Genomic DNA, 25,949 nt, shown 5'->3' with positions numbered 1-25,949 from the left:
AGAAAAAAGGAACTACACTAAGGAGTGGTCAGGGAAAGTCTTTGTGAAGAAGAGACATTTGAACTGAGATCTGAATAACAGAAGTTCTTGAGAAAGCATTCCAGAGAGAGGTAAACATCAGCAGATGGTAGCATAAAGAACAAGATATAGAATGGTACAAGATGAGTTAGAGGTCTTTTCGTAGGACTTGGATGAGTTTGGATCTTACTCTCTGGATAGCGGCACACATTGCAGTATTTTTATTATTTTATTTTATTTTTATTTTTTAAATTTACATTTTATTAGAGTTGATGTGTAGTATTATATGTTACAGGTGTACAATATAGTGATTCATAAGTTTTAAAGGTTATACTCCATTTATATTCATTATAAAATATTGGCTATACTCCCCGTGTTGTACAATATATCCCTGTAGCTTATTTTATACCTAATAGTTTGTACCTCTTAATCCCCGACCCCTATATTGCCCCTCTCCCCCTTCCCTCTCCCCACTGGCAACCACCAGTATGTTCTCTATATCTGTGAGTCTGCTTCTTTTTTGTTACAGTCACTAGTATGTTGTTTTTTAGATTCCACATGTAAGTGATATCATACAGTATCTGTCTTTGTCTGACTTATTTCACTTCCATTTGCAGCAACATGGATGAACTTGGAGGGCACACTGCAGTATTTTAAGTGGAGGAGTGACATGACCTGATCTGCTTCTACAACAACTGCTCTAGGATTCCACTTTCAGCTTTGATAGAGTAGACCCACCATTCTGCCAAGAACAAAATATGATAACTGGGAAATGGGAGGAGGCAGGTTTTTGAAGACCTCAGAGAGATCATGGCAGTTAGAACTTGAGAAGCCAACATCCCAGAAAGAAGGGAAAAATAGAGGTGAGCTAGTTAAATTAAGATAATGTGATATATTGGGCCAAAGACAGACAAAATAGAACCGAATAGAAAACTGAAAAACAGACCCACAGAAAAATAGACATTTGGTTTATGTCAAAGTTGCCACTGCATTGCAAAGTGTGGTAAAAGGAGGCTCCGTTCAATAAATGGTGTTTGGTTAATAGAATATCCATATGGGTCATTTTTAAGTCTTTTGTCATTTACAGACAGTTCTGGGTGTACTCTGATGCTTTCGCAAAAATGTTCCTATAAAAGGGTTTCATCTTCAAGGAATTCATGGAAAATACTCTGACAAGTACAGTTTTCTGGTAACTGACTATACTGCTGAACTGAATGAATAATCATTTTCAGAACGCTAATGGTAAACTGATGAATTCATAAAAGTGCTAACAAAAGATCAAGATAAAAAAATTAATTACATGGGACTGAGTGAACTGATGAGGATGATTATAATTTTTCTGACTTTCTGTTTGAATAAAAAAAAATCCCACAAGGACTCAGAGGCAAAAAATATACAAATCAATTTTCACTGCAAAGTAAAGGAGCTGTTACAGTGGAGGATTACTGGACTGAATGTCAATATTATGACATAGTATGAATGTGTTTCGTGTTTGGTAATTGCAATCATTGTTGCTTTTGTTGTGGTTATCCATTTACAATGCTTGGTGTCAGTTTATTTATCTCTTGTAAAGATAAAATACAGTGTGTGTGTGTGTGTGTGTGAGTTGTGAAAAAACAAACAAACAAAAAAACGGTTCTTCTAGTCCAAAAAAAAAAGAATATCCATATGGGAAAAAATGAATCTTGATCACTTGAAATCAATTCCAAAGTGGATTACATTTCCCAAATGGAAATGGTGAACAAGAAAACTTTTAAATAAAAAAATAGAGGAATAGCTTTATGACCTCAGGGTAGGCAAAGATTTCTTAAACGGAATTCACAAAGGACTAACCATATAGGAAAAGACTGATAAGTTGAACTCAATTAAAATTAAGACTTTCTGACCACTAAAAAGCATCACTAAGAGAGTAAAAAGGAAAGCCACAGAGTGGGAGAAAAATACTTTCAAAACTTATCTTGTATCTAGAATATATCAAGAAATCCTAAAGAAATAAGAAAAGGACAGGGGAGAAGGCACGGCGCGCCTCGGGCTGGTGCAACGTCACGCCGACCTCTGCCGCTGCAGGCTCGCCCCGCACTCCGTGCCCCTCCCTCCCGCCCGGCCTGAGTGAGCCAGAGTCCCCGAAGAGGCTGCTCCTTTAACCCTGTCCTGTCTGAGCGAAGAACAGACGCCCTCCAGCGACCTACACGCAGAGGCGGGGCCAAATCCAAAGCTGAGACCCAGGAGCTGTGAGAACACAGAAGAGAAAGGGAAACCTCTCCCAGCAGCCTCAGAAGCAGCGGATTAAAGCTCCACAATCAACTTCATGTACCCTGCATCTGTGGAATACATGAATAGACAACAAATCATCCCAAATTGAGGAGCCAGGAGTCAGTGCTGTGCCTCTGAGGTGGGAGAGCCAACTTCAGGACACTGGTCCACAAGAGACCTCCCAGCTCCACATAATATCAAACGGCAAAAATCTTCCAGAGATCTCCATCTCAACACCAGCACCCAGCTTCACTCAACGACCAGCAAGCTACAGTGCTGGACACCCTATGCCAAACAACTAGCAAGACAGGAACACAACGCCACCCATTAGCAGAGAGGCTGCCTCAAATCATAAAAAGTCCGCAAACACCCCAAAACACACCACCAGACGTGGACCTGCCCACCAGAAAGACAAGATCCAGCCTCATCCACCAGAACACAGGCAGTAGTCCCCTCCACCAAGAAGCCTACACAACCCACTAAACCAACCTTAGCCACTGGGGACAGACACCAAAAACAACGGGAACTACGAACCTGCAGCCTGCAAAAAGGAGACCCCAAACACAGTAACATAAGCAAAATGAGAAGACAGAAAAACACACAGCAGGAGAAGGAGCAAGATAAAAACCCACCAGACCTAACAAATGAAGAGGTAATAGGCAGTCTATCTGAAAAAGAATTCAGAATAATGATGGTAAAGATGATCCAAAATCTTGGAAATAGAATAGACAAAATGCAAGAAACAGTTAACAAGGACCTAGAAGAACTAAAGACGAATCAAGCATCGATTAAAAACACAATAAATGAAATAAAAAATACTCTAGATGGGATCAATAGCAGAATAACTGAGGCAGAAGAACGGATAAGTGAGGTGGAAGATAAAATAGTGGAAATAACTGCTGCACAGCAAAATAAAGAAAAAAGAATGAAAAGAACAGAGGACAGTCTCAGAGACCTCTGGGACAACATTAAACGCACCAACATTCGAATTATAGGGGTTCCAGAAGAAGAAGAGAAAAAGAAAGGGACTGAGAAAATATTTGAAGAGATTATAGTTGAAAACTTCCCTAATATGGGAAAGGAAATAGTTAATCAAGTCCAGGAGGCACAGAGAGTCCCATACAGAATAAATCCAAGGAGAAATACACCAAGACACATATTAATCAAACTGTCAAAAATTAAACACAAAGAAATCATATTAAAAGCAGCAAGGCAAAAACAACAAATAACACACAAGGGAATCCCCATCAGGATAACAGCTGATCTCTCAGCAGAAACTCTACAAGCCAGAAGGGAGTGGCAGGACATACTTAAAGTGATGAAGGAGAAAAACCTGCAACCAAGATTACTCTACCCAGCAAGGATCTCATTCAGATTTGATGGAGAAATTAAAACCTTTACAGACAAGCAAAAGCTGAGAGAGTTCAGCACACCAAACCAGCTTTACAACAAATGCTAAAGGAACTTCTCTAGGCAAGAAACACAACAGAAGGAAAAGAACTACAATAACGAACCCAAAACAATTAAGAAAATGGGAATAGGAACATACATATCAATAATTACCTTAAATGTAAATGGACTAAATGCTCCCACCAAAAGACACAGACTGGCTGAATGGATAAAAAAACAAGACCCACATATATGCTGTCTACAAGAGACCCACTTCAGACCTAGAGACACATACAGACTGAAAGTAAGGGGATGGAAAAAGATATTCCATGCAAATGGAAACCAAAAGAAAGCTGGAGTAGCAATTCTCATATCAGACAAAATAGACTTTAAAATAAAGACTACTAGAAGAGACAAAGAAGGACACTACATAATGATCAAGGGATCAATCCAAGAAGAAGATATAACAATTGTAAATATTTATGCACCAAACATAGGAGCACCTCAATACATAAGGGAAATATTAACAGCCATAAAAGGAGAAATCGACAGTAACACAATCATAGTAGGGGACTTTAACACCCCACTTTCACCAATGGACAGGTCATCCAAAATGAAAATAAATAAGGAAACACAAGCTTTAAATGATACATTAAACAAGATGGACTTAATTGATATTTATAGGACATTCCATCCAAAAACAACAGAATACACATTTTTCTCAAGTGCTCATGGAACATTCTCCAGGATAGATCATATCTTGGGTCACAAATCAAGCCTTGGTAAATTTAAGAAAATTGAAATTGTATCAAGTATCTTTTCCGACCACAATGCTATGAGACTAGATATCAATTACAGGAAAAGAGCTGTAAAACATACAAACACATGGAGGCTAAACAATACACTACTTAATAACGAAGTGATCACTAAAGAAATCAAAGAGGAAATTAAAAAATACCTAGAAACAAATGACAATGGAGACACGACGACCCAAAACCTATGGGATGCAGCAAAAGCAGTTCTAAGAGGGAAGTTTATGGCAATACAATCCCACCTTAAGAAACAGGAAACACCTCGAATAAACAACCTAACCTTGCACCTAAAGCAATTAGAGAAAGAAGAACAAAAACATCCCAAAGTTAGCAGAAGGAAAGAAATCATAAAAATCAGATCAGAAATAAATGAAAAAGAAATGAAGGAAACGATAGCAAAGATCAATAAAACTAAAAGCTGGTTCTTTGAGAAGATAAACAAAATTGATAAACCATTAGCCAGACTCATCAAGAAAAAAAGGGAGAAGACTCAAATCAATAGAATTAGAAATGAAAAAGGAGAAGTAACAACTGACACTGCAGAAATACAAAAGATCATGAGAGATTACTATAAGCAACTCTATGCCAATAAAATGGACAACCTGGAAGAAATGGACAAATTCTTAGAAATGCACAACCTGCCAAGACTGAATCAGGAAGAAATAGAAAATATGAACAGACCAATCACAAGCACTGAAATTGAAACTGTGATTAAAAATCTTCCAACAAACAAAAGCCCAGGACCAGATGGCTTCACAGGCGAATTCTATCAAGCATTTAGAGAAGAGCTAACACCTATCCTTCTCAAACTCTTCCAAAATATAGCAGAGGGAGGAACACTCCCAAACTCATTCTACGAGGCCACCATCACCTTGATACCAAAACCAGACAAGGATGTCACAAAGAAAGAAAACTACAGGCCAATATCACTGATGAACATAGATGCAAAAATCCTCAACAAAATACTAGCAAACAGAATCCAACAGCACATTAAAAGGATCATACACCATGATCAAGTGGGGTTTATTCCAGGAATGCAAGGATTCTTCAATATACGCAAATCAATCAATGTGATACACCATATTAACAAACTGAAAGAGAAAAACCATATGATCATCTCAATAGATGCAGAGAAAGCTTTTGACAAAATTCAACACCCATTTATGATAAAAACCCTGCAGAAAGTAGGCATAGAGGGAACTTTCCTCAACATAATAAAGGCCATATATGACAAACCCACAGCCAGCATCGTCCTCAATGGTGAAAAACTGAAACCATTTCCACTAAGATCAGGAACAAGACAAGGTTGCCCACTCTCACCACTCTTATTCAACATAGTTTTGGAAGTTTTAGCCACAGCAATCAGAGAAGAAAAGGAAATAAAAGGAATCCAAATGGGAAAAGAAGAAGTAAAGCTGTCACTGTTTGCAGATGACATGATACTATACATAGAGAATCCTAAAGATGCTACCAGAAAACTACTAGAGCTAATCAATGAATTTGGTAAAGTTGCAGGATACAAAATTAATGCACAGAAATCTCTGGCATTCCTATATACTAATGATGAAAAATCTGAAAGTGAAATCAAGGAAACACTCCCATTTACCATTGCAACAAAAAGAATAAAATATCTAGGAATAAACCTACCTAAGGAGACAAAAGACCTGTATGCAGAAAATTATAAGACACTGATGAAAGAAATTAAAGATGATACAAATAGATGGAGAGATGTACCATGTTCTTGGATTGGAAGAATCAACATTGTGAAAATGACTCTACTACCCAAAGCAATCTACAGATTCAATGCAATACCTATCAAACTACCAATGGCATTTTTCACAGAACTAGAACAAAAAATTTCACAATTTGTATGGAAACACAAAAGACCCCGAATAGCCAAAGCAATCTTGAGAACGAAAAACGGAGCTGGAGGAATCAGGCTCCCTGACTTCAGACTATACTACAAAGCTACAGTAATCAAGACAGTATGGTACTGGCACAAAAACAGAAAGATAGATCAATGGAACAGGATAGAAAGCCCAGAGATAAACCCACGGACATATGGTCACCTTATCTTTGATAAAGGAGGCAGGAATGTACAGTGGAGAAAGGACAGTCTCTTCAATAAGTGGTGCTGGGAAAACTGGACAGGGACATGTAAAAGTATGAGATTAGATCACTCCCTAACACCATACACAAAAATTAGCTCAAAATGGATTAAAGACCTAAATGTAAGGCCAGACACTATCAAACTCCTAGAGGAAAACATAGGCAGAACACTCTATGACATAAATCACAGCAAGATCCTTTTTGACCCACCTCCTAGAGAAATGGAAATAAAGACAAAAATAAACACATGGGACCTAATGAAACTTCAAAGCTTTTGCACAGCAAAGGAAACCATAAACAAGACGAGAAGACAACCCTCAGAATGGGAGAAAATATTTGCAAATGAAGCAACTGACAAAGGATTAATCTCCAAAATTTATAAGCAGCTCATGCAGCTCAATAGCAAAAAAACAAACAACCCAATCCAAAAATGGGCAGAAGACCTAAATAGACATTTCTCCACAGAAGATATACAGACAGCCAACAAACACATGAAAGGATGCTCAACATCTTTACCCATTAGAGAAATGCAAATCAAAACTACAATGAGATATCATCTCACACCAGTCAGAATGGCCATCATCAAAAAATCTAGAAACAATAAATGCTGGAGAGGGTGTGGAAAAAAGGGAACACTCTTGCACTGCTGGTGGGAATGTGAATTGGTACAGCCACTATGGAGAACGGTATGGAGGTTCCTTAAAAAACTACAAATAGAACTACCATATGACCCAGGAATCCCACTACTGGGCATATACCCTGAGAAAACCATAATTCAAAAAGAGACATGTACCAAAATGTTCATAGCAGCCCTATTTACAATAGCCCGGAGATGGAAACAACCTAAGTGTCCATCGTCGGATGAATGGATAAAGAAGATGTGGCACATATATACAATGGAATATTACTCAGCCATAAAAAGAAATGAAATTGAGCTATTTGTAATGAGGTGGATGGACCTAGAGTCTGTCATACAGAGTGAAGTAAGTCAGAAAGAGAAAGACAAATACTGTATGCTGACACATATATATGGAATTTAAGAAAAAAATGTCATCAAGAACATAGGGGTAAGACAGGAATAAAGACACAGACCTACTAGAGCATGGACTTGAGGATATGGGGAGGGGGAAGGGTAAGCTGTGACAAAGTGAAAGAGCGGCATGGACATATATACACTACCAAACGTAAGGTAGATAGCTAGTGGGAAGCAGCCGCATAGCACAGGGAGATCAGCTTGGTTCTTTGTGACCGCCTGGAGGGGTGGGATAGGGAGGGTGGGAGGGAGACGCAAAAGGGAGGGGATATGGGAACATATGTATATGTATAACTGATTAAATTTGTAAAATAAAAAAAAAAAGAAAAGAAAAAAAAAAAAAAAAGAAAAGGACAGAGAACCCATTTAAAAATGGACCAAAGATTTCAACAGACAAGTCACAAAAGTAGTTATACGAATGGCCAATAAACATGTAAAAAGGTATTGAACTTCATTAATCATAAGGGAAATGCAAGTTAAAAGCACAACAAGCTATCAATATGTACCCATCAAGTACTAGAAACTTAAATAAAAACTGAATCTGGGTAACTGAAACCCAATACCTAGGCAACCAAAAAGTATCTTACTTCACCTTTAGCTGTGCGTTCGTTCCCCTTGGACTCTAGCCATACTGAACTATGCATGATTTCCTAAGATGCCATGTGGCTTCAGGCCTTCATGCCTCTGCATATGTTGCCTTCATTCTGCAACATACACTCCATCTTCCTTTGGTCCCCTCTGCCCAATCCTGTTCACCTGAGTAACTCCAGTTCATGGAATACTTCTCTAAGAAGCATCTTCCACCCAGGAAGAGTTAGGCTCTTCCTCCTCCTGGATCCCATGAGAGCCTATGAATACTACTGCTCACAACATTGTTTAATTGTTTATTCTCTTGTTCAACTTCCCTTCTGGTCATTTTCTGTGACAAGAATAACTTTCCAGACCTTCTCCTCTAGCCAACGTCTGCATTCTTCAAGTATTAGTAGATCCTGAAGTCTGTGCTAATCTACACTCCAACTTTGTTTATAATCATTCTTTTAACAAAAACTTTCAACTATTTATTAGCTAGTTATTATACTTATCATGCATACTGAGTTCCTTGTTTTGTGTATAGTAGCATGTTCTCTCCAGCTAGATTATAATTGCCTGGAAGGCAGGAACCACAGTGGATGGGAGGGGAAGACTGTCTATGGATATTACATAAATGGTCAGCCCAGTGCCAGGTGCATAGTTCATGCTCAAAAATTCTTGTTTATTAGCTGAGTTATTTTATAAATAAGCTAACATATAAAAGTGATTGTTATGGTACCAGGCACATAGTAAACCTCAGCTAATTCATTTGTCTCAGAAATCTGAATAACCAATTTGCCTTACTCTTTTAAATTAAAAGAGACATTTACATAATCAGGACAAATGCTAAGCAAAATTTTAAAACAAAAAGCACAACTTCAACGTCCTCCTACTTACACTTAATTAATTAATAATTGCTCCCTTTTTCACTCTCTAATGACTTCCTGACTACACCCCCCACATTAGTGCATTCATGCTTATCCGGACTACTCACTGTATTTCTGTGCACCCCTCTCACCCCAGCACCCCACCTAGTCAAACCTTCCCCCATATATGCCTCAGGCTCTGGAACTATCTTTTCTCTCTACCCATGCAGAGTTTACCAGCCTTGAACTCCCACTGACAAGTGTTCTCACTGCTGAATTCCCTCTGGGACATAAATCACCAATGATGTTTATATGTATGGTCACATTCTTTCTCCCAGGAGTGTGTCCATTTTAAGAGGGAGATGCCATGTCTTGTCTTAAATGGAATGATTCTCCAATGGTTTCATTCTAGGCAAGCTGGAACTGGGGCAATACTTTAGGGGAAGTGGCCTCATCTTTGTATTCCTTGAATGTATCCATGGGTTTTGTGCTTTAAGGCTGGAGATGTATTGATATATATCCACTAAGGGTAGTCTTGCCCTCACATCCACTGTGCAGTGAAATAGTGATATAAAAAAAGGTCTACATCATTTCATTAAATCAGACAATATCAATATCCAGAAGCTCAAAAATGTATTGCATAACTGAAAACTCTAGCAGGAAGATCACTGCTGAGACTTATTGCCAATGCTCTAAAGATTTGGAATCTTTAAAACTGAACAAATAGCAATTATCCAACATATTTAGATAAACTGTAGCTTTTAGTTGGTAAAGGCTATACTTCAAAAACTATATATGCAATGTGTCTTTTATCATTTTACTTTTCATTTTAAAGGTTTTTCAGTGGACAGAGGCAATTTTTCATTCAACTGGAGCCAGTATTTATCAGCATTTACCCATAAAATAATTTTTTTTGTTACTATTCAAGTCTTCTCTGCATCTGTAGGTGAGGTAGACGTTTCTATTGAAACTAAGAAAATATGGCATTTTTTGCTATTTCTGAACAAAATATAATAGCCAGAAAGCCACATGGGCTCTCCCCATTTCAGAATTAGGCAAAATCACAGCACGGAAGGCAAGAAAAGCAACTGGGGTTCTCTACCTGTCACACACATTTAAAAAAAATACATCATTATAAAGCTCAACTCAATACCTTTCAATGTTGTATACTTGAAAAGTACTGGTAGAAACTGGCATTTCTGTGGTTGTCATCCAATCTGTCCCATTGTATGTGCTGTTACAGCCATAGGTTTCAAGGCTTAATGGCATAGTTCTCTCAGGAAGTGGAGGATAAATTTGAGCTCCAATTCCGACCCACAAAGAAATGGTAAATCCAGCCAGCAGACCCACAAGTGTTCCCTGCAAAACACGAGTGCTTTTCAAAAACAATAATACAGTTTGCTTTGAAATGGAAATTAACATTAGGAGCTTAAGCTCAACATGGTCCAAGCCAAATTTACCAGTCCCCTCCTAAAACTCTTTTCCCCTGTAAGCTCCTTGCATCTTGCCAAGAGCAGCATGGGTCCCTGGTCCCTCAGCCCAAAGTCCTGGGGTCTCTGGAACCCCACCCCGTAATTCATATCTCTATCTCACCAATCACCAATTCCTGCCCATTTTTCTTTTCCTTTGTCTCATAATTCCATTCCTTCCACTCTGTTTCCATGGCCAGCACTCTGCTTTGGCCTCCTTGTCTCTTTACACTCAATAACTACAACAGTCATGCAGCTGACTTCAGGCCAACTGTTCCCTCTATTTTTATTTAATCTGTGAAAAAATGGCATGCCATCTGAGCAGCAACAGATACAAAGAAGAAAACATCCACAGAATTTATTCCTATACATAGCAACATGCATGACTGTAATTGTACTGCAGGAAAATTAGGGGAAAATAGCCAGCTGTTTTCACAAATGACAGCAATGGTACATACAACCAAACCATCTCTAGAGATAAGTGGAGATTTCCTCTCTGAAGACATTTGGTTTCCCAGTCTTTGGAAGACGTGGGTTCCCCTGCCTGCTTTTCACCAGTAATCCAAGTATTTTTGATCAGTCAGTCAGTCCTTGAATGATTTAAGCCCTAGTTCCAAATGATGGAGATGAAAGCAAATCTTGAGCTGGGAAGCTGCTTCCTCTGTGGTGAAATTTCTCCCGTTTCTTTAAGAATAATGATCAGATATTACGACAGGAATAACAGTTCTTACTTCCCCTTCTAAGGGCGTGTTGGACCTAGTCAGCTATAGCATTTCTGGAGGCAACTCATGGTGGAAATAAATGTCAAAAATCAAAAGGCAGTCTTCTTTTAATATTTCAGGCATTCAACAAACCACTATGCATTTCATAATGCAAAGAATCTCATCAAAGCTTCAAGATTCTGAGGTGGACACAAATTGCTCTCTTTCATTTTGATTAATTTCTGCCAAACTAGCTTTTCATAAGACACTTTGTTGAGAATTATTGTTAACAATAATAACAATGATGATAGCCCTTAGTAGTATCTGCCTTACCAATTCCTAATGCCTCATGAGGAAAATGGAATTCTGAATGTAAAGTCATAGTTCTGCAGTTATTCTCCATCTGTCTGAAACAACCACACATACATTACCAGCTTTTCCTGAACTTCAGCTTATAGCAGGACTGAACTAGTGGAGTTCCTCCTGGATTTCAGAGAAGTAATTTCAATTTCACTTATTCTAAACAAAACTTGGCCTCAAAGCACAGATATGTCCATGTAGAAGAAATGAGCTATTACCTCTTCCTGAATACAATTCCCAGTTATAATCACCCCTTTGGGTCTAAAACCATGTTGGTGGAGCTACATCTTTAAATATCAGGAGTATAAATTTTCTGACCAAAGTGGTGAAGATCTTATCCTATTTCTTCTCTTTACTGTACTCCGGCTAGTCACAGGTATCCTCAGCTCTACTGCCCTGAAATCTTGTATATCTGAGCCTGTCGATCTCCTTTGAATCCTAGTGATTAATTTTCAAGAACAGCAAAAAAGTAGATGCGTACAAAATATTGTTCCTTTAGTTATATAATATTCATAATATATATTGTAATATATATCATATTGTACATTGTTTCATAATATATATCCTTTAGTTATGTTATATAATACTCTATAATATCATAATTTAGTTATAAATATCATTATGTTATTATATAATTTAATTATGTGATATTCATAATATATATTATTCTGGTAGTTTCCATTTAGTTTCACACATGCAGGGTCCCAATGCATAGTACGTTCATTGTGTATCCCAGCAAAGTCAATATGAGTAATTTAAGTCATCAAGACAGGTCACTAATGACAAATATCAAAGGAACCATATCTTTACAATTGAGAAAACATTATAGAGACGCTACTGCAGTTGGAAAAGTAGGCTTTACACATACTCATTTTTAATACTTACTATTGAGTTGGCAAAGGGAACCAAAATCCCCAAAGCAAATAAGCCCAGAAGTGGTCCCCCAATCATACCAAATATGCTGAGTGAGGCCTACAAAAATAATAAGAAGTCATCAATTAGCAATCTCAAATCCAAAGTTAAAATGCTTTAAAGTAATTTCATCAGGATGAGGATTTAAAGTATTCAGCCTCCTCCTGACAATCACGGCAGCCTTGCCATTGACAAAGAGATAATCAGAACTTGGAAGCTTCTACTTCTCAGTCGCAAGTTCCATCAGTTCATTCAAGTACCCTCAATAAAAAAAGCAAAATGTAAAGAGGTTAGAGACTCATGAGACAAGAGGGACACTACTCCTCCTGGTATTGTTCTTGTAGATATTAATAATCAACCACATCACTTCTTTGTGCCTTGGTAGTCTCAAAATCCCCTGCAAAAGAAGATTGTGGATAATTACTGCTAAGAGACCAGAGATGGCAATGAAACCCAATGCTATCCTTGATTTCCTAAGGATAGAACGAGAATGAGAAGTATGGTTAAAAAAAAGATTGATCAAATCATGTAGAAAGATTTAAACCTAACTAATTGCAATCTTTGCTTTGATGTAGAGATGCCAAAATCATGATAGTGAAAGAAAATGTACAGTATGAAGAATAGAGAAATGCAAATAGCTGAAACTTTCAAGAGATGTGTGTTCCCAATATTCAAATGGCTAATTTTTGAAAGTGGACAGAACCATAAAAGAAGAATCAGGGACACACCGGTTTGTCCACAGAGTAAAAGTGACAGAGAGAACAGAATGAATAAATCAAAAAAATATATATCAAGTCAAGAAAAATTTGAGAGCGTACAGACTACAGTCCTGGGTTAAAAAAAAGAGGCTTAACTCATGGACTAGGGAAAGGAGTGAGGATATGATGACAGAGGAGAACTAGTGTTTGAGGAGGATATGGACTCAGGATATGATCCTAAGGAGTCATTTCACAGCATCTCTTGAACCAGAGTCCAGTAGGAAGGAAGGTAGACTTTATGGAAAATGTGAAAGAAGTCACTTGGCCCATGTAGTGGTCACTGCGACAGTGTGACCTAGAGCCAGTTTTGGAGATATAAAGAATACACCCCCAAAATACCCATCTCAGGAAATAAGACCTTGGCTAGAGATAAAGCAAGGAAGAGTTGCCTTGGACCTATGATGACTCTCCTAATATCTCATTATCTATACTCAGGCCAGAGCTGGTATATGAAAAAGGGGAAATCAATCACAATAAGAACTATAAGTAATAATGCAGACTATGGAGGAAAGCACACAAAGAGGAGTTTTGTTGGTTATGGCTTACTTGTACCAGGGAAGCTTAGAGCTTCTGGACCTAATTCATTCATTCACTAATTCATACACTCAGAATGAGATCACACTATTTTAACAACTGGTATGCCCTAAGCAACCACCAGCAGAAAGGACCCAAGTTGGGGCTGAAGCAGGAGCCTGGAGGACTTGCTGTGCCCAGCATTAACCTTCAAGTTTCTGGGTCCTGGTCCTAGAGTTGGAGCCCAGGTGGCCATGGAAGTTTCATGGACCACTTAGGTGTGATCAGATAAGTAGGTATTTATGAACCAATACATAAATAGGTACATTCAACCTGAATCTGTAGAATGTCTACTTTGTCCTGGACACTGCAGTAGGCACCAGGTATTTGATACAGTATCAAAGAACGATGTCATAATCCTCACCTTCATGGAGTTATAAACTATTTAGTAAAACAGACATTAAATAAATAACTGCAATAAAGTATTGTAATGGGGATGATACAAGAAATACAAGGTGCTCTGGGAACATTTGGTAGAGGGGAACTCAAACCTATCCAGGGAACAGAAAGGGCCTTTTTGAAAAATAATGTTTAAGTTGAAACTTGAAGAACAAATAAGACTTAGACAGTTGAAGGACACTTAGACAGTTGAAGGGTACTCCAGACAGGGAGAAGAGTCCATGCTGAGGCTTGGATGCTAAAAACAGTGAAGTCCACTCAAGGTTCAGAAAGAAGAGGCTAGGGGACTTCCCTGGTGACGCAGTGGATAAGACTCCACGCTCCCAATGCAGAGGGCCCAGGTGTGATCCCTGGTCAGGGAACTAGATCCCACATGCATGCCACAACTAAGAGTTCGCATGCTGCAACTAAGGAGCCCACCTGACACAACGAAGGAGCCCACCTGCCTCAACTAAGACCCAGCACAACCAAGTAAGTAAGTAAATAAATAAATATTTTTTTTAAAAAGAGGCTATTCCAAAGATTAATCTGTCCTCTCCATTCCAACACCTCCAAAGAAGCAAGACAGTTTTCCAACACAAAAATGCTCTCTAACAAAAATTTAGCAAATGCCACAAGACATGAAGGACCCTTTAGGCAATAAAAAATGTATTTCCACTCATAGGAAGATGGAGTAGGTGTACTTTTCCCTATTCCTCCTGCTAATAAAACTAAGACTCCTGGACATTACATATAAAACAAACATAAGAAGAAGCTAAAAGGTCGAGAGAAGAAGGCAGACTAGCTAGGACTTCGGGACCTGAAGAACAATATAATGGTGAGGTCTCTGAGTTTTCTTTTTGGCCCACATATCCCAGTCTTAGAGCTGAAGAAGCTGGCAATTCAGAAATGACAACATGTGCAGGCCAAAAAAAATCCAGCAAAGACCAGAAAAGGAGCAACTTAGCAAGAAAGAAAACTTTTAGATAATAACTGCTCAATTCCAGCCAAATGCCACAGAATAAACTGTTCTCCCACATACACATGCCAGAAAAGGCCAAGTAGGGGGCCTAGATTCCATCCCCTACCAGCCTATAACAAGGCACCCCATTCCCTCCCTGCTAAGGCAATGTCATAGGAGGCCTAATGGAGAATTAGGACTTTCACCATTGCCCAGCAGGAACAAGACCACCTTCACCATGATGTCAGTGGAGACTGTTCCCACCCAGCAAAATAAGAAATTCCTCCCTTGGGTGTCAACAGAGGCCAACTTGGGAACCTGGACTTCTACATCCACCTGGTAGTAATGAGACAGCTCCCTCCCTTACACTGTTGAAGTGGTATCAGAGAAAGAAAATCAAAACAGAAGGTGCATGTAAGATCTAGAGTCTCATCACATAATATAAAAATGTCCAGGTTTCAACTGAAGTTCACTTTTCAGAGCAGGAATTAGGAAGATCTCAAAATGAATGAAAAAAGACAATCAATAAATGCTGATAGAGAAGTGACAGATATATTAGAATTATTTCACAAATTTTAAAGCAGCCATGATAAAACTGCTTGAGCAATTAGAACATGCTTGAAACAAATGAAAAAGTAGAAGGCCTTAGCAAAAAAAAAAAAGAAAAAGAAAAAGAAAGTATCAGCAAAAACATAGATGATATAAAGAAGAAAAAAATGTAAATTTTAGAACTGAAAATATAATAACTTAAATAAAAATCTCAGTGGATATGTTCAACAGCAGAATTGGGGGGGACAGAGAAAAGAATCAGTGAACTGGAAGATAGACCAATAAAAACTGCCCAATCTGAAAAAATCAGAGAGAAAATAGGCTTAAAAATTAGTCACTAGGACCTGTGTGAATATAACAAAAAATCTAACATTCATATCATCCGAATCTTAGGTAAGAAAAGAGAGTGGGGCTGAAAAGTACTCAGAGAAATAATGTTTGAACTTCCCAACTTTGGCAAGAAACATAAACCTACAGATTCAAAAGCTAAGCAAACTACAAACAGAATAAACCCAAAGAAAAACATGCCAAGACGCATCGTAATTAAACTTCTGTAAACTAACTTCAAATAAAAATTTCTGAAAGCAGCCAGAGAAAAAAAAATGACACCTTACCTATGGGGAAAACAATTAGAATGGCAGCAGATTTCTCCTTAAAAATAATGGAAGCCAGAAGAAAGTGGCACAATATTTTTCAAGTGTTGGAAAAAAAGAACTGTCACCTCAGAATCCTATACCTGGCAAAAATATCATTTGGGAATAAAGGGGAAATCCATACATTCTCAGATAAAGGGAAACTAAGAAAATTTGTTGCCAGCAGACTTATCCTTAAAGGAATGGCTAAAGGAAGTTCTCTAAATAGAAGGGAAATGGTAAAAGAAGGAACCTTGAGAAATCAAGAAGAAAGAAAGAACACAATAAGCAAAAATAAATATAATAGTCTTTCCTCCTCCTCTTGAGTTTTCTAAATCATGTTTGATTGTTGAAGAAAAAATTATAACACTGTCTAATGTAATTCAAAACGTATGCAAAGTAAATATTTAAGACAAGTGTGTTATAAACTGGGTAAAGAGACAGAAGTGAGGTAAGATTTCTATACTTTACTCGGATTGGTAAAAGGACAAAACAAGTAGACTGTGATAAGTTATGTATATACACATAAAGCAACAAATGAAAATGCTACACTAATAGACAAACTCAAAACAATATAGATAGATCAAAATGGGATTCTAAAAAATGTTTAAGTATCCCACTTAAAAAAATGAAAACAGAAAGAACAAACATAACAAAAAACAGCAGACTTAAGCCCTAATATTCCAATAATTATACTAAAATTTAAAAGTCTAAATACCCCAATAAAAAGACAGAGATTGGCAGGATGAATTTGAAAACATAACCCAACTATATGCTGTCTACAAAAAACTCACTTAAGATATAATGATATAGACAAGTTCAAAGTGAAAGGATATCATGCAAACATTAATCAAAGGAAAGCAGTAGTAACTATTTAATATCAGATAAAGTAGTTTTCAGACAAAGAAAATTATCAGAGAGGAACATTATATAATGATAAGAGGACTAATTCACCAAGAAGCCATAGAAATCCTAAATGTATATGCACCAAACAAGAGAACTGCAAAATACAAACAAAAACTAATAGAACTAAAAGGAAAAGAGACAACTACACACTTTAGGTTGAGAATTCACCACTTCTGTCAACAATTGATAAAAACAAATAAGCGTAAAATCAGAAGGATACAGAAGAACTCAGCACCATCAATGAGCAGGATCTAACTGACACCTGTAGAACACTATGCTTAACAACAGCAGAGTACACATTCTTTTCAGGTGCCCATGTAACAGATACCAAAATACTATATTCTGGGCCATAAAACAGACCTCAACAAATTTAAAAGAATTAAAATCATACAGAACGTGTTCTCTGACCACATTGGAATGAATTTCTAATTGGAATTAGAAATCAATAGCAGAAAGATAACAGGAAAATCTCCAAACAATTAGAAACTAAGTAACATACTTTTAAATAATCTATGGGTCAAAAGGACATATCAAAGGAAATTTTAAAACTCCAATACAAAATATGAAAAGTTATGGGACATAGCTAAAAGTGCTGAGAGGGAGATTTTTAGCAATTAGTGCACACATTACAAGAAAGTCTAAAATCAGTAATCTAGTGTCACACTTCAAGAAGAGCAAAATAAACCCAAAGCAAGCAGAAGGAAGAAAATAATGAAGATAATTTTAAAAAGCAATGATTTAAAACTGAAAAATGATACAGAAAATCAATGAAACAAGAAGCTAATTCTTTCAAAATATCAATAAAATTGACAAATCTCTAGCAAGACTAAAAAAAGAGATAAAAGATAAAATTACCAATATTATGAATAAAACAGGAGATATCACTAAAAACCCTGCAGACATCAAAAGTATAATAAGGGGATACTATGAATAATTCCACACACCTAAATTTGACAACTTAGATGAAATGGAGCAATTCCTCGAAAACACAAACTACCATGATTCATCCACTATGAAGCAGATAATTTGAACAGCTATAACTATTAAGGAAACTGAATTCATAATTTTTAAACTCCCAAAAAAGAAATCCCCAAGCCCAGATGGTTTCACTAGAGTATTCTACCAAACACTTAAAGAAGAATTAACACCAATTTTACACAATCTCTTCCAGAAAATAGGAGAGAATTCTTCCCAATTTATTTTATGAAGCTGGTATGACCCTAACACCAAAATCAAGAAAAGGCATTACAGAAAAATATTACCACAGATCAGCATCTCTCATGAATATAGATGCAAAAATTCTTAGCATATCAGCAAATAGAGTTCAGCAATATATAAAAATAACTATACACCATGACCAAGAGAAGATTATTCCAGGAATGCAAGGCCAGCTTAAAATCTGAAAATCAATCAGCATAATACACCATGTTAAAGGGCTAAAGAAGAAAATCATATTGTCATATCGAATGCTGCAGAAAAGCCATATGACAAAATTCAACACTCATCCATGATGAAAACTCTCAGAAAAATAGGAATAGAGGGGAATTTCCTTAATTTGGTAAAGGGCATGTACAAAAATCCTACAGCTAATGTACTCAAAATGAACCACTGAATGTTTTTCTCATTCAGATTGGAGAACAAGGCAATGATGTCCACTTTCACCACTCTTATTCAACATAATGTGGAAGTTCAACCCAGGGCAATAAGGAAATTAAAGGTACATATACAGATTGGAAAAGAAGATATAAAACTATCCCAATTTGAAGATGATATAATTTTATCTGTAGAAAATCCCAGGAACTAATAAGTTCAGCAAAGTCACAGGATACAAACGAATATACAAAAATCAACTGTAAGAGAAATGCAAATCAAAACTACAATGAGATATCATCTCACACCAGTCAGAATGGCCATCATCAAAAAATCTAGAAACAATAAATGCTGGAGAGGGTGTGGAAAAAAGGGAACACTCTTGCACTGCTGGTGGGAATGTGAATTGGTATAGCCACTGTGGAGAACGGTATGGAGGTTCCTTAAAAAACTACAAATAGAACCACCATATGACCCAGCAATCCCACTACTGGGCATATACCCTGAGAAAACCATAATTCAAAAAGAGACATGTACCAAAATGTTCATAGCAGCCCTACTTACAATAGCCCGGAGATGGAAACAACCTAAGTGTCCATCAGCGGATGAATGGGTAAAGAAGATGTGGCACATATATACAATGGAATATTACTCAGCCATAAAAAGAAACAAAATTGAGCTATTTGTAATGAGGTGGATGGACCTAGAGCCTGTCATACAGAGTGAAGTAAGTCAGAAAGAGAAAGACAAATACTGTATGCTGACACATATATATGGAATTTAAGAAAAACAAATGTCATGAAGAACATAGGGGTAAGACAGGAATAAAGACACAGACCTACTAGAGAATGGACTTGAGGATATGGGGAGGGGGAAGGGTAAGCTGTGACAAAGTGAAAGAGCGGCATGGACATATATACACTACCAAACGTAAGGTAGATAGCTAGTGGGAAGCAGCCGCATAGCACAGGGAGATCAGCTCGGTGCTTTGTGACCACCTGGAGGGGTGGGATAGGGAGGGTGGGAGGGAGACGCAAAAGGGAGGGGATATGGGAACATATGTATATGTATAACTGATTAAATTTGTTATAAAGCAAAAAATAAATAAAAAATAAATAAATAAATAAGAATACAATACTGTGTACAATCACTCAAAAAAATGAAATACTTAGGTGTAAATCTAACTAAATATAAACATGACTTGTATATGAAAATTACAGAGTAGTGGTGGAAAAAAATCATAGAAAATCTAAATAAATGAAGAGGTACACTACGTTCATGGATTAAAAGATTCGACACAGTAAAAATGTCAGTTCTTCCCAAATTGTTTTACAGGTTTAAGGCAATCCTGTCAAAAACTAAGCAAGATTTTTTTTTCAGATATAGAGAAGATTATTCTAAACTTTATATGGGAAGGCAAAGGAACCAGAACAGTTAAAAGAATTTTGAAAAATAAGAATAAAGTGGGAGGAATCAGTACTTCTGAATTCAAGACTTATTACAAAGCTATAGTAATCAAGACTGTATGATCTTGGCAGATGGATAGACACATAGACCAATGGAATAAAACAAAGAAACCACAAATAGACCCACACAAATATGCCCCACTGATTTTTCACATAGGTGCAAAGGCAATTCAATGGAAGAAAGACAGCTTTCACAACACATGGTGTTAGAGCAACAGGACATCCACGGGGAAAAGGGAAAAAAAGAACATCAACCTAGGTCTCATACCATTGAGGGAACTGGGTAAAGGGTATATGGGGTCTCTCTGTATTATTTCTTAGTATTGTATGTAAATCTATAATGATCTCAAAATGGAAAGATTAATTTAAAAAAAAATTTTTAAGAATTTAGTCATCTATGTTCCTTGGTATGTCTATGTGTAGACATATAGAGAGAAAAGCCTGTTAAGGATGGTCACATCAACAGTTAAAAAAAAAAAACAGAAAAGAAGAAGAATTTAGTGATTATGACTCAAACCTTCCAGGATTAGCTCTTACCTGCAACAAACCTCCCATTAGTGATGCCAGCGCAGCCATTCCAATACACAAAGCTCCAAACAGCACACCTAGATGGATGATGTAAAAGCCATTGTAAAATCCAGACTTAGAGGATTAGGATTCTCAATAGAATAAGCTACCACACCTTGATTCAAAGTACATAATATGACTATAATAAAGAATGGTCACCTACCTCAGAGCCAGCTAAAAAAGGAAAGGGGTGTTGTTCTACAGGATCAGCAGTGTGCAAAGAGGAAAGAAAACACTGATATTCTGGCCCAGGATTAATTACATTAGGTTATATTGGTAAAGATTCCCTAAGATTAACTATAGGGATTTAAAACCTAATAACTATTGTGTTATTAATGTAATCCTCCATAAACATTTGTTGGTAAAGGAAGGCTCAGAGAGCTTCTGGGTTGGCGAACACGTGGCATGCTCAGAGAGGGCATGGATGCTCCATGCCCTTTTCCATATCTTGCCAAATTCATCTCTTCCATCTGGCTGGTTTTGAGGTATATCCTTTTAAAACAATCCAGCAATCTAAAAAAGTCTTCCAACATCTGGCCTGGCTTAAAACATCACTGGTTCTAATGATGTCCTACATCCTTCCCAGATTGCATGCCAGCATGCCACTGCTTCTCAGAGCCGTGTGTCTGACAGGGTGGTGCTCTGGCCGGCTGTCAGACCTGAGCCTCTGAGGTGGGAGGGCTGAGTTCAGGACATTGGTCCACCATACACCTCCTGGCCCCACTTAATATCAATCGGCCAGAGCTCTCTCAGAGATCTCCGGCTCAATGCTAAGATCCAGCTCCACTCAACAACCAGCAAGCTCCAGGGCTGGACACCCAATGACAAACAACTAGCAAGAAAGGAACACAACCCCACCCATTAGCAGAGAGGCTGCCTAAAATCATAATAAGTTCACAGACACACCAAAACACACCACCGACGTGGTCCTGCCCGCCAGAAAGACAAGATCCAGCCTCATCCACCAGAACACAGGCACCAGTTCCCTCCACCAGGAAGCCTACACAACCCACTGAATCAATCTTACCCACTGGGGGCAGACACCAAAAAAAACAGGAACTAAAAACCTGCAGCCTGCGAAAAGGAGACTGCAAACACAGTAAGTTAAGCAAAATGAGAAGACAGAGAAATACGCAGCAGATGAAGAAGCAAGGTAAAAACCCACCAATCAAACAAATGAACAGGAAATAGGCAGTGTACCTGAAAAAGAATTCAGAGTAATGATAGTAAAGATGGTCTAAAATCTTGGAAATAGAATGGAGAAAATACAAGGGACGTTTGACAAGGACCTAGGAGAACTAAAGAGCAAACAAAGAGGAACAACACAATAAATGAAATTAAAAATTCTCTAGAAGGAATCAATAGAAGAATAACTGAAGCAGAAAAATGGAAAAGTGACCTGGAAGATAAAATAGTAGAAATAACTATCACAGAGCAGAAAAAAGTAAAAAGAATGAAAAGAATTGAGGAAAATCTGAGAGACCTCTGGGACAACATTAAGCACACCAACATTTGAATTATAGGGGTCCCAGAAGAAGAAGAGAAAAAAAAAAGAGACTGAGAAAATATTTGAAGAGATTATAGATGAAAACTTCCTTAATATGGGAAAGGAAATAGTCAATCAAGTCCAGGAAGCGCAGAGAATCCCATATAGGAAAAATCCAAGGAGAAATATGCCAAGACACATATGAATCAAACTGTCAAAAATTAAACACAAAGACAACATATTAAAAGCAGCAAGGGAAAAGCAACAAATAACATACAAGGGAATCCCCATAAGGTTAACAGCTGATCTTTCAGCAGAAACTCTGCAAGCCAGAAGGGAGTGGCAGGACATATTTTAAATGATAAAAGGAAAAACCTACAACCAAGATTACCCTACACAGGGGCCTCCCTGGTGGCGCAAGTGGTTGAGAGTCCGCCTGCCGATGCAGGGGATACGGGTTCGTGCCCCGGTCTGGGAGGATCCCATATGCCGCGGAGCGGCTGGGCCCGTGAGCCATGGCCGCTGAGCCATGGCCGCTGAGCCTGCGCGTCCGGAGCCTGCGCGTCCGGAGCCTGTGCTCCGCAACGGGGGAGGCCACAACAGTGAGAGGCCCGCATACCGCAAAAAAAAAAAAAAAAAAAAAAAAAAAAAAAAAAAAAGATTACCCTACACAGCAAGGATCTCATTCAGATTTGTCAGAGAAATTAAAATCTTTATAGCCAAGCAAAAGCTATGAGAATTCAGCACCACAAAACCAACTTCACAACAAATGCTAAAGGAACTTCTCTAGGCAGAAAACACAAGAGAAGGAAAAGACCTACAATAACAAACCCAAAACAATTAAGAAAATGGTAATAGGAACATACATATCGATAATTACATTTTTTTTAATATTTATTTATTTATTTGGCTGCACCGGGTCTTTTTTTTTTATTAGTTTCTGCTTTATAACAAAGTGAATCAGTCATACATATACATCTGTTCCCATATCCCTTCCCTCTTGCAACTCCCTCCCTCCCACCCTCCATATCCCACCCCTCCAGGTGGTCACAAAGCACCGAGCTGATCTCCCTGTGCTATGCGGCTGCTTCCCACTATCTATCTACCTTACGTTTGGTAATGTATATATGTCCATGCCTCTCTCTCGCTTTGTCACAGCTTACACTTCCCCCTCCCTATATCCTCAAGCCCATTCTCAAGTAGGTCTGTGTCTTTATTCCTATTTTACCCCTAGGTTCTTCATGACATTTTTTTTCTTATATTCCATATATATGTGTTAGCATACGGTATTTGTCTTTCACTTTCTGACTTACTTCACTCTGTATGACAGACTCTAGGACTATCCACCTCATTACAAATAGCTCAATTTCATTTCTTTTTATGGCTGAGTAATATTCCATTGTATATATGTGCCACATCTTCTTTATCCATTCATCCGGTGATGGACACTTAGGTTGTTTCCATCTCCGGGCTATTGTGAATAGAGCTGCAATGAACATTTTGGTACATGTCTCTTTTTGAATTATGGTTTTCTCAGGGTATATGCATAGTAGTGGGATTGCTGGGTCATATGGTAGTTATATTTATAGTTTTTTAAGGAAACTCCATACTGTTCTCCATAGAGGCTGTACCAATTCACATTCCCACCAGCAGTGCAAGAGTGTTCCCTTTTCTCCACACCCTCTCCAGCATTTGTTTCTAGATTTTTTGATGATGGCCATTCTGACTGGTGTGAGATGATATCTCATTGTAGTTTTGATTTGCATTTCTCTAATGATTAATGATGTTGAGCATTCTTTCATGTGTTTGTTGGCAGTCCGTATATCTTCTTTGGAGAAATGTCTGTTTAGGTCTTCTGCCCATTTTTGGATTGGGTTGTTTGTTTTTTTGCTATTGAGCTGCATGAGCTGCTTGTAAATTTTGGAGATTAATCCTTTGTCAGTTGCTTCACTTGCAAATATTTTCTCCCATTCTGAGGGGTTGTCTTTTGGTCTTGTTTATGGTTTCCTTTGTTGTGCAAAAGCTTTGAAGTTTCATTAGGTCCTATTTGTTTATTTTTGTTTTTATTTCCATTTCTCTAGGAGGTGGGTCCAAAAGGATCTTGCTGTGATTTATGTCATAGAGTGTTCTGCCTATGTTTTCCTCTAAGAGTTTGATAGTTTCTGGTCTTACATTTAGGTCTTTAATCCATTTTGAGCTTATTTTTGTGTATGGTGTTAGGGAGTGATCTAATCTCATACCTTTACATGTCCCTGTCCAGTTTTCCCAGCACCACTTATTGAAGAGGCTGTCCTTTCTCCACTGTACATTCCTGCCTTCTTTATCAAAGATAAGCTGACCACATGTGTGTGGGTTTATCTCTGGGCTTTCTATCCTGTTCCATTGATCTATATTTCTGTTTTTGTGCCAGTACGATACTGTCTTGATTAATGTAGCTTTGTAGTATAGTCTGAAGGCAGGGAGCCTGACTCCTCCAGCTCCGTTTTTCGTTCTCAAGATTGCTTTGGCTATTCGGGGTCTTTTGTTTTTCCAAACAAAGTTTGAAATTTTTTGTTCTAGTTCTGTGAAAAATGCCAGTGGTAGTTTGATAGGGATTGCATTGAATCTGTAGATTGCTTTGGGTAGTAGAGTCATTTTCACAATGTTGATTCTTCCAATCCAGGAACATGGTATATCTCTCCATCTATTTGTATCATCTTTAATTTCTTTCATCAGTGTCTTATAATTTTCTGCATACAGGTCTTTTGTCTCCTTAGGTTTATTCCTAGATATTTTATTCTTTTTGTTTAATGGTAAATGGGAGTGTTTTCTTGATTTCACTTTCAGATTTTTCATCATTAGTGTACAAGAATGCCAGAGATTTCTGTGCATTATGTTTGTATCCTGCTACTTTACCAAATTCATTGATTAGCTCTAGTAGTTTTCTGGTAGCATGTTTAGGATTCTCTATGTATAGTCTCATGGCATCTGCAAACAGTGACAGCTTTACTTCTTCTTTTCCAATTTGGATTCCTTTTATTTCCTTTTCTTCTCTGATTGCTGTGGCTAACACTTCCAAAACTACGTTGAATAAGAGTGGTGAGAGTGGGCAACCTTGTCTTGATCCTGATCTTAGTGGAAATGCTTTCAGTTTTTCACCATTGAGGATGAGGTTGGCTGTGGGGTTGTCATATATGGCCTTTATTATGTTGAGGAAAGTTCCCTCTACGCCTACTTTCTGCAGGGTTTTTATCATAAATGGGTGTTGAATTTTGTCGAAAGCTTTCTTTGCATCTATTGAGATGATCATATGGTTTTTCTCCTTCAGTTTGTTAATATGGTGTATCACGTTGATTGATTTGCGTATATTGAAGAATCCTTGCATTCCTGGAATAAACCCCACTGGATCATGGTGTATGATCCTTTTAATGTGCTGTTGGATTCTGTTTGCTAGTATTTTGTTGAGGATTTTTGCATGTATGTTCATCAGTGATACTGGCCTGTAGTTTTCTTTCTTTGTGACATCCTTGCCTGGTTTTGGTATCAAGGTGATGGTGGCCTCGTAGAATGAGTTTGGGAGTGTTCCTCCCTCTGCTATATTTTGGAAGAGTT

The 25,949-nt window shown here is 37.8% G+C and overlaps 1 protein-coding gene across 1 annotated transcript in view; it reads right to left on the bottom strand.

Moving 5' to 3' along the window:
- Positions 1 to 25,949, bottom strand: part of SLC5A8 (solute carrier family 5 member 8) — a 75,254-nt gene that overhangs the window by 4,463 nt on the left and 44,842 nt on the right. The window contains exons 10-12 of the mRNA XM_060114236.1: positions 20,843 to 20,910; positions 12,466 to 12,552; positions 10,204 to 10,409 (exon numbers count right to left, since the gene is read on the bottom strand). Of these exons, the coding sequence (XP_059970219.1) occupies positions 10,204 to 10,409; positions 12,466 to 12,552; positions 20,843 to 20,910 (361 nt within the window). The remainder of the gene's footprint in view (positions 1 to 10,203; positions 10,410 to 12,465; positions 12,553 to 20,842; positions 20,911 to 25,949) is intronic.

Source organism: Mesoplodon densirostris, chromosome 11 (assembly GCF_025265405.1).
Source record: "Mesoplodon densirostris isolate mMesDen1 chromosome 11, mMesDen1 primary haplotype, whole genome shotgun sequence".
Taxonomy (NCBI): domain Eukaryota; kingdom Metazoa; phylum Chordata; class Mammalia; order Artiodactyla; family Ziphiidae; genus Mesoplodon; species Mesoplodon densirostris.
This window is presented reverse-complemented; position numbering and strand designations above follow the sequence as displayed.